General features: G+C 58.6%; 1 protein-coding gene across 6 annotated transcripts; it reads right to left on the minus strand.

Moving 5' to 3' along the window:
* Positions 1-781: 781 nt before the first annotated feature.
* Positions 782-15,496, minus strand: ICOSLG (inducible T cell costimulator ligand). 6 transcript variants are annotated; one of them, XM_063803554.1, is made up of 8 exons: positions 14,856-15,467; positions 12,758-12,857; positions 12,481-12,521; positions 10,897-11,247; positions 9,290-9,580; positions 5,247-5,411; positions 4,019-4,054; positions 782-847 (listed from the first exon to the last, which is right to left on the minus strand). In XM_063803554.1, the coding sequence occupies exons 4-8, from the start codon at positions 11,219-11,221 to the stop codon at positions 798-800; spliced, it is 867 nt and encodes a 288-aa protein (XP_063659624.1). In that variant the 5' UTR covers positions 11,222-11,247; positions 12,481-12,521; positions 12,758-12,857; positions 14,856-15,467; the 3' UTR covers positions 782-797. The 6 variants fall into 6 exon arrangements, with proteins under 6 accessions (XP_063659624.1, XP_063659626.1, XP_063659627.1 ...); XM_063803555.1 differs by lacking the exon at positions 782-847 and adding an exon at positions 1,407-2,983 and having other exon boundaries at positions 14,856-15,465; XM_063803556.1 differs by lacking the exon at positions 12,758-12,857 and having other exon boundaries at positions 14,856-15,491.
* Positions 15,497-15,957: the final 461 nt, after the last annotated feature.

Consider the following 15,957-nt stretch of genomic DNA (forward strand, 5'->3'; position numbering starts at 1 on the left):
CAGAGAGGAGGCCTCTGGAGTCTTGCCCCTCACCCCTGCACCCCTGCAGCACAGGCAGGGCGTGGCAGCCTTCTTGGAGGTGCCCAGGCCTGGACAGCTATTCCAAAGCCATAGCTGCCCTCCCCAGGGTGGGTCGCTTGGTCTTAGGAGCATCCAAGCTGCAGAGCCCAGTAGACATAACCTGGATCCAGCGCCTCACTTTACAGGAGGGGAAACTGAGGCACAAGCATGTGCTACCTGGCTCGGGGGCCAGCAGGCAGCCTTTTCCCTTCTGTCACCTGCCCTAGGGATGGACCGCCCCATCTGCCAGCCTTGACTGGAGCCTCCCTGGTGGATGTTTACCGCACACCTACTACGTGCAGGGTGGTACAGCTGGCGAGAGTCCCCTCTCCTGTTCCACAGACCGGCAAGGTTCCCCTGAGCCCTGGGGCAGGCAGGACCTTTGGCTGGAGGTGGGTGTGCAGGGCAGGGTCTCTGAGGGGAGACCTCAGACTGTGGACTTGTGGGTGGACGCTTCTCTCTGTCGGGGCCTCCCGTGTCCAGAAGATGTTGAACAGCATCTGAGGCTTCCACCCGCTGAAGCCAAGGAACAGCCCCCAGCTGTGACAACCCAAAATGCCTCCAGACCTGGCCCCATGTCTTCCAGGGGGACAGAACAGCCTGGTGTAGGGCAGGGTCCCCTGAGCAGGAGTGGCACCTGTTCCTGCTCAGACCACAGACAGCTGAGCTGGCTGTGCCCAAGACTCCCTGCATCCGCCGAAGCCACAGGATACAGGCACGATTTGCATCTTACTCTCTTAAGTCAGGTTTCTGGAGATGGCTGTCCCAACACTGGAATTCAGCCTGTCTACAGCAAGGGAGAAAGAGGAAGCTGATGTCGGGCTGAGAGGGGCAGGCGTTACAGGGTGGGTCTCACAAATGCCGACGTGACAGGCAGGGCTTCTGAGGGGGCTTCAGGGACCAGCAGGGAGGCGAGACTCAGGCACTGACCCGCAGAGGGCATGGCCTTGGACGCAGAGTGGTGACAGCAGCCTCCAAGTGTCCCCCGTGCCCTCAGGCATGAGGGATAGAAGCTTCTGGGGCCCCTGCCTCTTTCCTGCCCGTCCCCTGGTGAAGGAAAATCGCGTCCGATGGGAAAAGCTGGGGCCAGACTCCCTCTCCCTGCATTAGTGTCGCCGTCCTGCCTGTGAGGTCCCCGGGCCCAGGGCACCTCCCGGGACACCCGAGTGGTGATGCACGACCCTCAGTCCTGGGGCTTAGGACCTCTGGGTGCCCCCGCAGGTCCGTCCTGGAGTCACTTCAGTCACTGCAAATGGGCACCACACCCCACTTTCCAACCCCCCAACTTTCCACACCCAAGCAGCTCCTTGTCCCTGCCAATCAATGCCCGGTGATGACAACTGTTCTTTTATAAACACCACACATCTAATGCTTTCATGTTAAAAGCGGGAGTGGATCCCACATTCACCTAAAGGCCCAGGTAGGGAGTTTTTTTGCAGAAAACCAATTTCTTGTAACAAGTACTGGAACCTCATTGTAGCCATGAGTCCTCACTCTTCCTTTTGTTCTAAGTCTGGGTCTGAGAAGTGCAGGCCTCACACAGCTGTCAGTTCCAAGTGACCAGGGCTGTAACAGGTCCTGGCTGACCCTGGGAATGTCAGGGGATTCTGGGAAGTAAGAAGGAGGGGCATTTGCCCATAGCCCCGGGGCAGACAATGTGTCCCAAGGGCCAGGCCAGGCTGTCTACTCCATCTCCCTGGGGCGAGTGCACCTCGGGTCACCTGGCAGCATCCTTTCCAGCCCTTCTGGAGACAGTCAGCAGCTGATTCATTCCGGGAACCAGCATGGTAGGTGCCGGGGCTGGTCAGGGCCCAGGGCTGTACCCCTCAGCACTGGGCCACCCCGTCTCCTGCTCCCTTGGGACTGTTGGGCTCCGAGGAGCCTGGCGCTGGGGTCGGAGGTCTTCATCAGGACCCTGGGGACCCTCAGGGTTGAGTGGGGTGGGGCTGCTGAGGGTGGTGGGGGCCGGGGGAGCCACCTCTCACTTTGGGGATCATTGCTGAGGTGAGAAGGGGGACTGTGGCCACCAGGTGATACCCTCTCCATGCACCTAACTGCTGCTCAGGACTCTGGGGACCGTGTTGCCAGGCCTGCGCCTGCTGGACATGGGCGTCTCCAGCCCTGCTGGGCTGTGTCTTTCTCGCTGCAGAGCCAAGAGCCCCGGCAGCCCCTGTAGCCAAACACGGCCCTGGCACAGCCTTTCTTCTGGCAAACTCCACCCGTGCGTCTTCCAAAGGTGGCTCAACTTTTCACCGGAACAGCCGAGGGACATTGTTCCTCCCAGGGAATGTGGCAGAGGACACTGAAGCCCAGCGGGGACTTCCGGGGGCTCCTCGGTGTGGACGGCTAACTACACTTGTGGGCACACACATGCGTGGGTCCTGTGGCTTCCGGGCGGGAGGCAGGTTGGGAGCGTTCAGGGCAGAAGAGCTCCTGTGACCGTGTCCCCTGCAAACAGCCTCGCGTGACCCCAGCAGCACAGAGGCCGTCCTGGAAGAGCGGACGCCCAGTCTTCTTTTTAAACCAAACACCCTTCGGTCTCAGGATCCCGCATCCCACGGGAAGACCCACAGTGGGTCTGGGGTACTGGGAAGAGCCTGGTGCTGAATCCCGCACGCTCCGGGTAGAGACAGCCCATCACCAGTCCCTTCCTGTGGGTGACTGGCAGTGACAGCGGGGAGCCCACTCACTTGGGGACATTTGCCTTTGGTGTGGATGACGCTTTTGAAAGGGTCTCATTCCAGGATCACAGCCAACGCCAGCAGGTTCTCCCTGGGATCCAGCAGTGGTCCTTCTGGGGGCTGCCCCAAGTGCTCCCCTGCAGTCTGGGAGTCCATTCTCAAGCTGCCACCTGGCCTCTCATGGTGGCGTCTCACGGAAGCCCTGTCCACGCTCTGGGCGGTGAGCTCCGGTCAAACGTGGCCTTGGAAGGGAGATGAAGGAGAGAGAGGAACATGAAGCACCCCTTTCCATTCTGCAGGCAGACGTCAGTTTTCTCAGGACTCAGCTTGGTGGAAACAAAGGGTTTAAAGCTTCGGAAACAGCGGCCTGTACAGGGAACTTCGACTGGCTCTGACAGGAACAGGCCGGCCGTGTTTTTAGCAAGCTGTGTTCCTGCATCATCTGGATGGGCCGACCTGGCCTTGGAAGTGCGTTTCTGCGGTCGGCCATCAGCTCGCCTGGGTCCACAGGTGACACCACAGCGTGGTGGCTGCGCACACCCTGAGCCCACTGTCCACGGGGAACCCCTTCTCCTGGGTGGCAAACGGGGCTCAGAGGGGATCCTGGCCCATGGCGGGGAGCCCGGCTGGCCTGCCTGCGAAGCCCAGCGCCCCTTGCAGCCAGAGGCACCTGCCAGGTGGGTGACCGGGTGTGGACATTTTTCCCAAATTGGACAGGAATCCACATCTGTGTTGCTCCTGGAACTGAGGGGCAAACCTCCACCAGGAGACAGGGAGCCGCCCGAGAGCTGCAGGAGTGGCTGCCACAGAGAGAAGCTGGCGGTGCCCGGACCCGCTCCGGACACCCCACAGGGGCTGGGCGCCGGTGCCTGGACCCACCCTGGACACCCCACGGGGGCTGGGCGCCGGTGCCTGGACCCGCTCCGGACACCCCATGGGGGCTGGGCGCCGGTGCCTGGACCCTCCCTGGACACCCTGGTCGGGGCTGGGCACTGGGGAGCGCGGGGGTCTAGCACTCGTCTCTCTGCTTCTGTGCATGTTGGGAAAATCCCATCACAGTGTGACAAAGTGCACACCAGGATGCCATCCCATGCCAAGGGGAGGCTGCAGGAAATGCCGTGCGCACCATCGAGGGCTTCGCTGCGTCTCCAGGAACAACAGTTGTTCAAGGCAAGGGACTTTTGCCTTTTGAAAGTTTTTTGAAACTCTGAAAGACAGCTGGCAGCCAAGCCTCCCCTGGGCCCCCCAGAACCTGCTGCTTCCCACGGCAAACTCACCAGTGAGCTCTGTCTCCGGACTCACAGCCCAGGCACCTGGAGGACAAACCAAAATGGTCAGGACAGCAGCGACGGGGGGTGTCCCTAAAGCCCCTGGTGTTCCTGAGCTCTCAGCAGCCCCCTAAACACCCTACTTGGAAGTCTCCCCGAGGCTCCCAGCTCCAGGCGGGGAAAGCACTCACAGATGAGGGGCTCCCCAGGCCACGTGGCTTTTGAGAAAGATCCTCTTAAAGGGGTACGTGCCTGGGAAGCACTTAAAATGCTGTGACCTGGATCTGGGGCCCTTCTGTGGCCCAGCCAGCAGTGGCATCATGGCCGTGGAAGATGTTTCTGCGATGACTGAGATTGGCCACAAATGGGAAAGCCAGGGGCAGCCACAGGAGCCGCTACTCCGTGGCCACTGCGCCTGCACTCCATTGACTGCCACCCTTGGGGGGTTCTGGGAAGAGCCCCCCCGTCATCAGGACCATCACTGCAGCCAACGTTCAGGGCTTCCTGCGCCACTGCGTCCTGCTGCTGTGTCTTACATGGCTGAAACACAGACCTCCGGGCTCTGTCGCGGAGCTGGCCAGAGTCACAGACCCACAGGGCAGGAGTGCTCAAGGCAGCCTCAGCGGCTTCCCTGGAAATGACCACCACCCCGGCCGCTACATGCAGAAGCCACCCTGCCCACCCGACCTGCAGGGCAGACCTCGCAGCGCCCTTCTGGCTTGGCAGTGTCAGGAATGTCAGAGATGCTGGGTTTCAAAACCACTTTGTGGGATAGTTCGGGTTGCTAAGCCTCATGAATATTAGTGCTACCACAACAAAGTTTCTTTTTTTTTTTTTGGGGGGGGGGGGACGGAGTCTTGCTCTGTCACCCAGGCTGGAGTGCAGTGGCGTGATCTCGGCTCACTGCAAGCCCCGCCTCCCGGGTTCACGTCATTCTCCTGCCTCAGCCTCATGAGTAGCTGAGACTACAGGCGCCTGCCACACGCCCGGCTAATTTTTTATATTTTTAGTAGAGACGGGGTTTCACCGTGTTAGCCAGGATGGTCTCGATCTCCTGATCTCGTGATCCACTCGCCTCGGCCTCCCAAAGTGCTGGGATTACAGGCATGAGCCACCGTGCCCAGCCTACCACAATAAAGTTTCAAGCTAAATCAGTATCAGTGAGGGAAGTTAAAGCAGGCAAACGTTCACACCAACAGGACAAACACTAACATCTACAATATGGGGCCGTCTCTACCTGCATAGCTGTGTTGGAGGCATCGGTCCCTGCACACCCAGCCTATGGCCACCGCCACGACCACAAGCAGGCACAGGACAGCCAGGATGCTCCATGTGGCCGCGTTTTTCTCGCCGGTACTGACTGGATTCTCTGTGATCTTGTCTCTCTCTCCGATGTTATTTCCTAGAAGAAAGAGGAAAATAACCCGACTTAAAGGATCTTAGAGGAAAAGGGTCTTTTTTTTCATCCTTGAGTAGAAAGTGTTGCAGGGAAGTATTTATTCCAGAGAACTTCCCTGACATGATTTTGAGGTTTTAAAAACACCAAACTGATGAGACGAGGGTTTTCTCTTGCAGAGGGGCTTCATTTCCTGCAGGGATCTTGTTCCTCCCCATCCTACCTGGGAGGGGAGATAACCCCAACCACAGCCAGGGGACCATAGGGCTGGGTATGGTGGGAAGCACAGGTTCTTACTGGATTTTCTTTTTCTTTTTTTTTGAGGCAGAGTCTTGCTCTGTCGCCCAGGCTGGAGTGCAGTGGCGTGATCTTGGCTCACTGCAAGCTCCGCCTCCCGGGTTCACGCCATTCTCCTGCCTCAGCCTCCCGAGTAGCTGGGACTACAGGTGCCCACCACCATGCCTGGCTAATTTTTTGTACTTTTTTAGTAGAGACAGAGTTTCACCATGTTATCCAGGATGGTCTCGATCTCCTGACCTTGTGATCCACCCACCTTGGCCTCCCAAAATGCTGGGATGACAGGCGTGAGTCACCGCGTCCGGCCCTTACTGGATTTTTAAAAATCAAAGCGAGGCCAGGCACGGTGGCTCACGCCTGTAATCCCAGCACTTTGAGAGGCCAAGGCAGGTGGATCACCTGGGGTTGGGAATTTGAGACACACCTGGCCAACATGCAGAAACCTCATCTCTACTAAAAATACAAAATTAGCCAGGTGTGGTGGTGCATGCCTGTAATCCCAGCTACTCGGGAGGCTGAGGCAGAATTGCTTGAACCCGGGAGGCAGAGGTTGCGGTGAGCCGAGATCGCGCCATTGTACTCCAGCCTGGGCAACAAGAGTGAAATTCCGTCTCAAAAAAAAAAAAAAAAAAAAAAAAAACCAAGGTGAAAGCCACATAACATAAAATTAACCATTTCATTTTATTTATTGAGCTTTTGAGACAGGGTCTTGCTGTGTTGCCCAGGCTGAAGTGCAGCGGTGTGATCATAGATCACCGCAGCCTCGACCTCCTGGGCTCAATCAGTCCTCCCACCTCGGCCTCCCAAGTAGCCGGGACTGCAGGCATGCACCACCAGGCGTGGCTAATTTTTTTTTTTTTTTTTGGTAGAGATGAGATCTCACTATATTGCTCTGGTTGGTCTTAGGGCTCAAGTGATCCTCTTGCCTCAGCCTCCTAAGTAGCTGCAACTATAGGTGTGCACCACCTTGCCCAGCCAAAATGAGCCACTTTATGCTTTATTTATTTATTTACTTTTTTGAGACACAGTCTTCCTCTGTCGCCCACTCTGGAGTGTAGTGGTGCGGTCTCGGCTCACTGCAGCCTCCGCCTCCCAGGTTCCAGCAATTCTCCTGTCTCAGCCTCCTGGGTAGCTGGGATTACAGGCACATGCCACCACACCTGGCTAATTTTTGTATTTTTAGTAGAGAAGGGGTTTCGCCATGTTGTCTAGGCTGGTCTCAAATTCCTGAGCTCAGATGATCCACCCACCTCAGCCTCCCGAAGTGCTAGGATCAGGTGTGAGCCACCCCTCCCGGCCCAAAATGAAGCATTTTAAAGTGAACAATTCAGGGTGCCAGTGCCATCATAACCACCACCTAATTCCAGGACCTATAACCCCCAAAAGGGAACCTTGTGTCCATGAGCAGTCACTCCCCACTCTTCCCTGCCCTCTGCTGTCTTTCTGGGCAGTTCATCGGGGAGAATGGTCGTGTCCATTTCAGATGGACTGTGAGCCCGTGTCAGCAGCAAGAAGGAGCAGATCCAAATGAGGGGGTCTCAGAACAGCTCGGGCCTCTAATTTTTCTCTTAAATTTTGTTCTCATTTAGTGCTTCATGGCACTCCCTTCAAATTTCACCTTTAAAACTCTAGCTTGGACGTGGTGGCTCACACCTGTAATCTCAGCACTTTGGGAGGCTTAGGCAGGAGCATCGCTTGTGGGCAGGAGCATCGCTTGTGTCCAGGAGCTTGAATCTAGCCTGGGCAACACAGTGAGGCCCCATCGCTACAAATAATCAAAATTAGCCAGGCGAGGTGCATGTGCCTGTAGTCCCAGATACTCAGGAGGCTGAGGCAGGAGAATTGCTGTCCTCCTGCGCCAGAAGCCTCCAGTTTGCTTTGTGTCTCAGTGGCTCACCCTATTCTGGACACTTTGCATAAACAGAGTCCCACAGGCTTGTCCTCAGGTGTCTGGCTCTGTCACTCGCATAATGGCCTTGAGGTTCTCCACGCCGCAGCGTGCGTCAGGACAGCTGCCTCCTTCCTTTTTCAGGCTAATTCTCCCCTGCACGCATGGATCACGTTTGGTGCATCTGTCCACCCACGAGGAACACTCGGGTGGTTCCCACCTTCTGGCTGCCATGAACATTCACGGACAGGCATTTGTTTGAGTCCCTGTTCTGAATCCTCTGGGCTATATCCCTAGGAGAGAACTGCTGGGTCCTGCAGTGCTTCCACGCTGAGCTTTTCGAGGAACTGCCACAACGTTCCCCACAGCAGCTGCACCCTTCTGCTTTTCCACCACGATGCACAAAGGTAACAATGCCTCTGGTCTCTGTGTGCAATGCCTTTGCCCTTCAGAGAGCCGTCCTCACCGGCAAACAAGCAGCGGCATCCCCCTGGGAGCTTGTTCTGAATGCCCGGCGCATCTCCAAACACACTTGGAGAAACCACCTGGACGGTGCTCAACCTTGAACCTCTGAAGCTTTTAGACACTGTCCCGATGCCAGGTGCCAGCCCAGAGCTTCAGGTGCAATGGGTCTGGGCATGGGGGCTTTCATAGGCTGCCCAGATGACCCCACTGTGTAGCCGGGGTTGAGACGACGGCCCTGGGAGAAGCTTCTGCTGCCACCTGGGCTGCTCTGCGGGGAGTATGCTGGCTGGAAGGCAGTTATCAGAGGCTGCTTTGGGAGCAGCCCCTCATCCTGCTGCACGCAGGTCACAGACTCTGAATGTTGAGTCAGAAGGGCAGAGCCCTGATTTCAAGAAGGAGAATGTCCGGCTCTGCCGGGGATCCTGGCAGCCAGGGTGGACTTTGAGGGTATGACCTGTGCAGGCTTCTGGGGTTGAGCTCAGAAAGGCCGGCAGGAGGTGCAATGCTTGTGGTCACTGTCTGGAATTCTTAATGCTCCCGAAACAAGGAGCCCTGCATTCTTGCTTTGCCCAGGGCCACACGGTGAGTCCTGCTGGCAGCCCCTTTCCTGCAGCCAGCAGGGCCCCAGGACCCCTCCTCGATCATCTCCTGCCTCCACCTTCTGCCTCTCATCCTGACACAGGAGATGGGGACACAAATGGGGAGGGCCTGTGTCCTCTACAAAGGAGTCCCCGTAGAGGAACCCCTTCCACAGGGAGGAGCCGGGCACCCTTTCCACAGGGAGGGGCTGGGCCAGCAGCCGTGTGCAGCGGGATTCCTGTGTCTGGGGGCTTCAGTCTTCTCAGGGGACACACGCCCAAGAGGCAGGGAGCTTGGGTGGGGGCTGCACAGCTGTGGGCTTCTGTTCTGGGCTGCTGCTGCCTAGTCCTGCGGCTTCTGAAGTGTTACCCAGCCTCAGAGTTCAGCCCTCATCTGTAAAGTAGGTTTAAGAAAACTGACTCCAGGTGAAGAAAATGGAGCAATATGCGCTGGGCACGGCACCCATTCCTGTTCCCGGAGACCGCGGTGGTTCTCACTGTGCGGCAGGTGCCTCTCACCTCCTCTCCCTTCCAACCACCTTTCGGGTGCTGAGCCGCGTCGAAGGGACTTTTTGTCTCCTGCCTCAGAGGCTCTCCCAAGCCAGCCCTGGCCCCACTGTCGGGCTCAGCTCAGCACGCAGGCGCCGGGACCTTACCTGTCTGGCTGCCGACAGTCAGGTTCTGCTGCAGAAGCACGTTCTCTATGCAGCAGCCAATGTTCACGCTGGGGGTCCGTGCGATCCTCAGCACGCTGACCACGTCATACAGGCCCCGCGTGTTCAAGAAGACGGTGTCATTCTGCAGAGCCTGGTCCAGCAGGCTGTTGTCCGTCTTATTGATCCAGTACACGTTGGGCCTGGGGTAGCCATTTATGGATGTACACGTGAAGGTGAGCTCATCCTGGGAGGGGCTGTGGGGGGTGCTGACGACGGGCACGCTGAAGTTTGCTGCAGGGGAGGGAAACAGGTTGTGAGAGATGCCAGGCCCTGCTGGTCAAGAAACAGAGGGTACACGGTGCCAAGGCTGGGTCAGAGGGGAGGCGGTCCATTGTGCCCCGACATGGGTGACAGGCCAGGACCAGGGCTGTGGTCTGAGCAACAGGCTCCGCCCTGTCCTGCCCAAGAGTCATCTCCCAAGCCAGTCCCAGTAGCCAGAGACCGCTGAGACTGTCGGGCAGTGACTGGCACCCACAGGCCCCCCACTCCACGGCCGTCGGCTGTGCCGGGACCCCCTCATTTGGATCTGGTCATTCTCACTGCTGACACAGGGGCTCACAGTCCATCTGAAATGGACACAGCTGTTCTCCCCAATGAACTGCCCAGAGCTCCTTGGTTGCCTCTTATTTTTCTCTTAAATTTTGTTCTCATTTAGTGCTTTATAGCGTTCCCTTCAAATTTCACTTTTAAAACTCTAGTTTGGGTGTGGTGGCTCACGCCTGTAATCCCAGCACGTTGGGAGGGTGAGGCAGGAGGATTGCTTGTGTCCAGGAGTTTGAGACCAGCCTGGGCAACATAGTGAGACCCCATTTCTACAAATAATCAAAATTAGCCAGGCGAGGTGGCATGTCCCTGTAGTCCCAGATACTCAGGAGGCTGAAGCAGGAGAATTGCTTGAGCTCAGGAGGTCAAGGCTGCAGCGTGATCACGCTACTGCACTCCAGCCTGGGCAACAGTGAGACCCTGTCTCAAAAAACAAACTAACTGGCCAGGCGCGGTGGCTCACACCTGTAATCCCAGCACTTTGGGAGGCTGAGGCGGGCAGATCATGAGGCCAGGAATTTGAGACCAGCCTGGCCAACATGGTGAAACCCTGTCTCTACTAAAAATACAAAAATTAGCTGGGTGTGGTGGCACGCGCCTGTAGTCCCAGCTACTCGGGAGGCTGTGGAGAATTGCTTGAACCCAGGAGGCGGGGGTTGCGGTGAGCCAAGATCGTGCCACTGCACTGCAGCCTGGGTGACAGAGCGAGACTCCATCTCAAAAAACAAAAACAAAAACAAAAACAAAAACAAAAGCTAACTAACTCAAGAGGCAAAGACAGCAAGGCTAGGAGCTCTTCCGGGAAACCAAGCAGCCGCAGGTCATGCACTAAGGATTTTTCAGCTGTTTAGTTTCCCTCAAAGTTAGACAGAAGCCTGATAACACAGATGAGAATTTTCTTCACTGGAAGAAACAGTGAATGAGCCAGGGAGGGGGTTTCATGAACACTTGTCCAGGATGTGAGGCTGGGATGGACCCAGCTGTCCCCGCCTCGATGGTCCTACCTGCCACATGCAGTGTAACCTCAATGCTCAAAACCTCCTGGAATCCCAGGGATTGGCTCAACACCAGGCAGTGAAACTTCTGCTCGTCCTGGGGGGTGACGTTGAACAAGCGCAGGGAGAAGTCACCCCGCCGCATGCCGGCCGGTGACATCAGGGCTCGGTTCCGGTAGCGGCTGTCCACGTTTTCCAAGGAGCTGTTCTGTGGGATGTGGTAGGTCACCACGGTTTTCGACTCACTGGTTTGCCAATATACGTAAACATCATTTAAATCAAAACGGCTTCCTTCAGGGCAAGCGCAGCTGAGCTCCACGTCGCTGCCTACCATCGCTCTGACTTCCTTCTCCTGAGTATCTGCAATGGCCCAAAAGATGCAAAATCTGTTTTCGGAGGCTGATGCCCAGGCCATGAAGCTACTCTATGGGGCAGGCTTTGGGTTTCAAGCCTCAAACACCAACAGTGGCTCAGAATTTATTAACAAGGCACATGTAGGAATGCAGTCAAACTTGAAAAATGCAGACATTTCATGGTGAGGTCCATGTCAGTCTTTGGCTTCGATGACACACTCCTGTTATGTAAGGGGCTGCCATGGGGAGGAGCGGCTGGATGGGGCCTGGCCGCTCAGTGTTATTTTTGTTACTCAGCACTACTTTTACTACTTCTCGGGAGTCTATAATTAATGCACAATAAAAAGTTCTTTAAGGGAAAGGCATTTAAGGGAAAAGAATTTCTCAGCAATTACATTATATTGCTGCTCACTTGCAGTAGGAAAGCTGTCACAAATGTGGCAGACACAGGGTAGCTTTACTGTTTGTGCAACTATGTAAATGCCTGTGGGAAAATCTTCTTTTTTTTTGAGACGGAGTCTTGCTCCGTCACCCAGGCTGGGGTGCAATGGCGTGATCTCAGCTCACTGCAACCCCCGACTCTGGGGTTCACGCCATTCTCCTGCCTCAGCCTCCCAAGTAGCTGGGATTACAGGTGCCCGCCACCATGCCCAGCTAATTTTTTGTATTTTTAGTAGAGATCGGGCTTCACTATGTTGGCCAGCCTGGTCTCGAACTCCTGACCTCAGGTGATCCACCCGCCTTGGCCTCCCAAAGTGCTGGGATTACAGGAGTGAGCCACTGCACCTGGCACCTGCAGGAAAATCTGTGTGTGTCCCCTGCCCCCAAAGCCCTCTGGGCTGGAAGGCTTGGCAAGGTTTCGGGTTTGTGCTGCGGTGCCTCGTCCTTATTCCTGGCTCTTCCAGAGGCTGGTGGCTCTTAGGACTCAGCAGGGCTGCTGCCTGGGACAGGGAGACCAGGGGACCCAGGAAGCCCTGGCTCAGAGGAACTGCATTCTGCCCACAACAAACACGGAGTCAAACAAGAACTCCGGAGTTTGCAGAAGTGTTTCCCTTTAAGGAAACGCTTCTATCCTGTGCAGCAACCTAGGTTTAGGGTCCAACTGTCTCTAAAGGGCCACTTGAGAAGCAAGAAGGAGCCTGGTGAGGCTGCTCCCAGCGCCCTGCGGCCGGCAGTCCACACAGCCGGAGAGCCCATCTCTGAGCTGGGCGCCCCATGGCAAAGCACCCCGTGAACTTACCGGCTCGAAGGCTGCTGAAGAGCAGGAAGAGCAGTCCAGGACTGGAAAAAACAACCAGAAAGGCAGGTGAGGCGGGGCCACCAGGGAGTTACCTGTATCTTCCAAACAGGAGCAGGCTGGTTCCCATGGGCAGGAGGTAGTTAGGCCCATCACAGAAATGTGAAGGCAGAGCCAGGAGCCTGCCTGCCTCTGTTCTCCATGGGAATTCGGGGTCCGGGGCCAGGACCACCACCCCCCTGCCCAGCACAGCAAGTCCGAGGGGCTGGCAGCCTCTCACCACTCTCTAGCTCTCGCGGTAACAAATCCCCAGAAACACAGTGATGCTGTCGTGAGGATGAAGGGGAGCGAGGGATGCCAGTGAGGCTGGTCTAGCCTTCCTGGGGACAGATGCCAAGAAGTTGTAGGAAATCAGAAAAAAAAAAAAAAAAAAAGCTTTCAGGGCACATATAGTAGGAGCGTCACTTAAAATGCTGGGGAGACGGAGAACATCAGGCGTGCCCGTGACAGGGTCAGGTGAGTGACGGGACAGCCCTGTGGGGAACGCGGATCATTTTGAAACCAAACCTGAGCTCCTCCTGTTTCAGATCCTGCTGCAGCTGGTGCCCCTGCCTCGGGCAGCAAATTCCCCTCGTGACTCCAATGCCCCTGCCATCTTGGGTCTGGGAGCCTTTGCACCCTGCATGCCACAGGCTCGCCACCTCCTCCCGCCAGCCCCCAGAATGCCTTCCCCACGTGGGGGCCCTTAGTGGCCGGGACCACTTTGGTAGCAGTGCTTACCCCAGCCCCCCAAACCATCAGTTTCTGGGGCCAGCTCCCCATGAAGCAGGAGCCCCCGGAGCAGGGACATCTCCTTCTCTGATGTCCCTGCACCTCCAAGGTCTGGGAGACGCTCATCCCTCTTCTCTGTGGCCTCTGCCTGGGAAAGCTTGGGGGCTTTGTAAGTCAAAGGTTGGTCTTGTGGGAACCTCCCAGTGGGCTGTCCCTGAGCCCTGGAGCCACAGAAACCCCTGCCCCACCCACGATGGCCGTCATCTGAGTCTGCATGGAGGTGTGTCTGTGCCAAGTGAGCACACATGCACCAAGGCCGCCCCTGGCCACCAGGGGCTCTTGAAGCCTGCAGGCGGCCCTTCCTCTCTCTCCCACTCCCCCTGTTGGGGCCACCATTCTGGCTGGCAAGATGGCTGTGATGGCCTCCAGCAGGCCCCCTGCCTCCACCCGTACCTCCCTGCCTCCAGCCTTAGCCCCTTCAAGCATCTCCCCAGAGCCACCATCTAAACGACCGCTGTGAGAACCCCTCTGTGCCCCCATTTGTCTCCCACAGTGCCCATATTCATCACCAGCCCACAGGGCCCCTCCTGTCTATGGAGGCCTCCTCAGGACATCTGGGGGCTTCCTGGGCCAGGGTGGGGGGTGCCTGCTCCAGGCTGTTTCTGGCTTGTCCCCTCCCTGGGTGCTGCCTAAGCAGCGGCCTCTGTGTCCTTTCCTTGGACCCTCAGCACCCCTGCATCTAACCTACCCCCACCCCGAGCTTGCCTCAAGACCCAGCATGGACAGGGCCGCCTACCTGAAGGTGTGGGTGGCGGAGGGCTAAGACATTTGGGAGGGCTATGACATTCCCGGACCTTTAAATTCTTTCTCTCTAGGGCAGGATCATAACTGCATACACTTCTAATGGGGAGGGGACCTGGGGAGTGTGACTCCGGTGTGGCCCGGCTCTGAGCTGTGCGGGAGGCATCCCTGGGGTCAGGGGCCTCACAGGTTCACCCAGGGGAGCACAGGCTGCGGACCCTACAACGTGGGTTGCGAAGAGTATATTTTGGATATTTTCGCAAAAATCCAGGAGGAAGCTGTCACTCCTGGTTCAGGCAGCCCCGCCTTCCCCAGTGTGGATCGGCTGCCGGGCTGCGGGGAATCCCACGTGTGTGGGGGAGGGCGTGTCCGCAGACCGTGGGCACCAGCTGGCCTTGGAGAGCGCTCGGCCGGTCACCTCCCTCCTTCTCCCTTCTTCTAGGAAATCAGCAGTGCCAGGGAGTGGAAGGGGCAGCGCCCGTGCCCCGGCGTGCAGGGTGCGCCCGCCTTCCCTCCCTCCTTCCAGCGTTCGCGGTCCTCCTTCCCTGGCAGGGACCCCGCCCCCGAGCCCGCCCCCGCACGGCTGTGCGTCCTGCCGTGGGTCCCGGTGCCAGGCCCCGCCGCCCACTGCCGTCCACGCCCCGCCGGCCGCCCCGGCGCCTCCGCCGCCGGCTCCTCGGACCCGCACTGCCAGCCCGGCACCTCCAGGCGAGCCCCGCAGGCCCCGCGTCCGAGCCGAGCTGGGGACCCGCGGGCAGAGCCACCCCGCCCCTGACCGCGGCGCCTCCGCTTCTGCCCCGGCTCACCTGCCCAGCCGCATGGTGCGGGCGGAGACCTCGGGCCGCGGAGACCTCGGGGCGCGGAGAACTTGGGCCGCGGGAGACCTCGGAGAGGAGCAACCTCGGGGCGTGGGAGATCGGCTCTAACTGCGCTCCCGCCGCTCCCGAGGCTCTGAGCGCCCAGCGCACGGCGTGCTGGAGGCAGCCGTGTCCCCGCCCCGTCCCCGCCCCGCCCCCGGCCTGGCTCCTCTGGCGACCGAGACCGCCCCGGGACAGGAGGCGGGGCGCTGCGCGGCGGCTCCGGAAAGTTCGGCTCTGCCCAGGCGTGTGCCCGTCGGCCGGAGGCGGGACAGAGGCAGGTCGGCCTGTCCGCCTGGACGCGGACCTGGGCGCCGTAGGTGCCCTGGGAAGCGCAGGGGTGGGGGGTACCCGGCAGGAAGGTGGCCAGGTGTGCTGCGGGTGCCGGCGCAGCGGGGGAGGGGACCGTGGAGGCAAGGGCCGTTCCCCGCGCCGCGCACAATGCGCCGGTCCTGCGGCCCTCCCCGAGGAGGAGTCCGGGGACCCAGGCCCCAAGGCTGGGAGAGCGCCAGGCCCCTGGCCGGCTGCGCTCCGATGATCTCCAGGACTTAGGCGAGTGAGCTCAGCGACTGCTGAGGAATGAATGATTGAATGAACGCATGCATGAATGGAAGGAGGGAGGGAAAGTGGGCGGGCTCTATCCTCTGGGCCAGCCCCAGCCCGCCCCCACCTAGCCTTGCTCCCCTAGCCTTCTAGGGGTCTGAAGGGCGCTGGCGCAGCCTCTTTGCATAACACTGGCTCTGAGGATCCCCCGCCGAGAAACCGAGGCAGCCTTGCGGCTCTGGGCTCGTCAGCCTTGGCAGTGGCGTCTGGCCTGGAGTCTGGGGCAGCTGGTTTGGGAAAGGCTGCACCACGCAACCGAGGGTGGGACCCAGGGTCCCTGCTCCTTCCCCACCGCACCCAGCCCACCCCGCCCTCCCTCCCTGATCCCTGCAAGCCAGGTGAGGCCCAGGGGGGACGTGACTCCCTTTCTGCAGAGGCACCTCCGGAAGGGCCTGGGTGAGGCTGCTAGATAGGGCAGCGGGGCACCCTCCTCCCGGAGCCCCCGCCT

This window comes from Pan troglodytes, chromosome 22 (genome assembly GCF_028858775.2).
Source record: "Pan troglodytes isolate AG18354 chromosome 22, NHGRI_mPanTro3-v2.0_pri, whole genome shotgun sequence".
NCBI lineage: Eukaryota > Metazoa > Chordata > Mammalia > Primates > Hominidae > Pan > Pan troglodytes.

What these genes read in the sequence shown, in the direction of transcription:
- ICOSLG (XM_063803556.1), bottom strand. An exon ending in GGTTACACTGCATGTGGCAG is followed by an intron (nt 9,581 to 10,896) that starts GTAGGACCATCG and finishes CCTCCCCTGCAG; the next exon opens with CAAACTTCAGCGTGCCCGTC. An exon ending in GACTGTCGGCAGCCAGACAG is followed by an intron (nt 5,412 to 9,289) that starts GTAAGGTCCCGG and finishes TCTTTCTTCTAG; the next exon opens with GAAATAACATCGGAGAGAGA.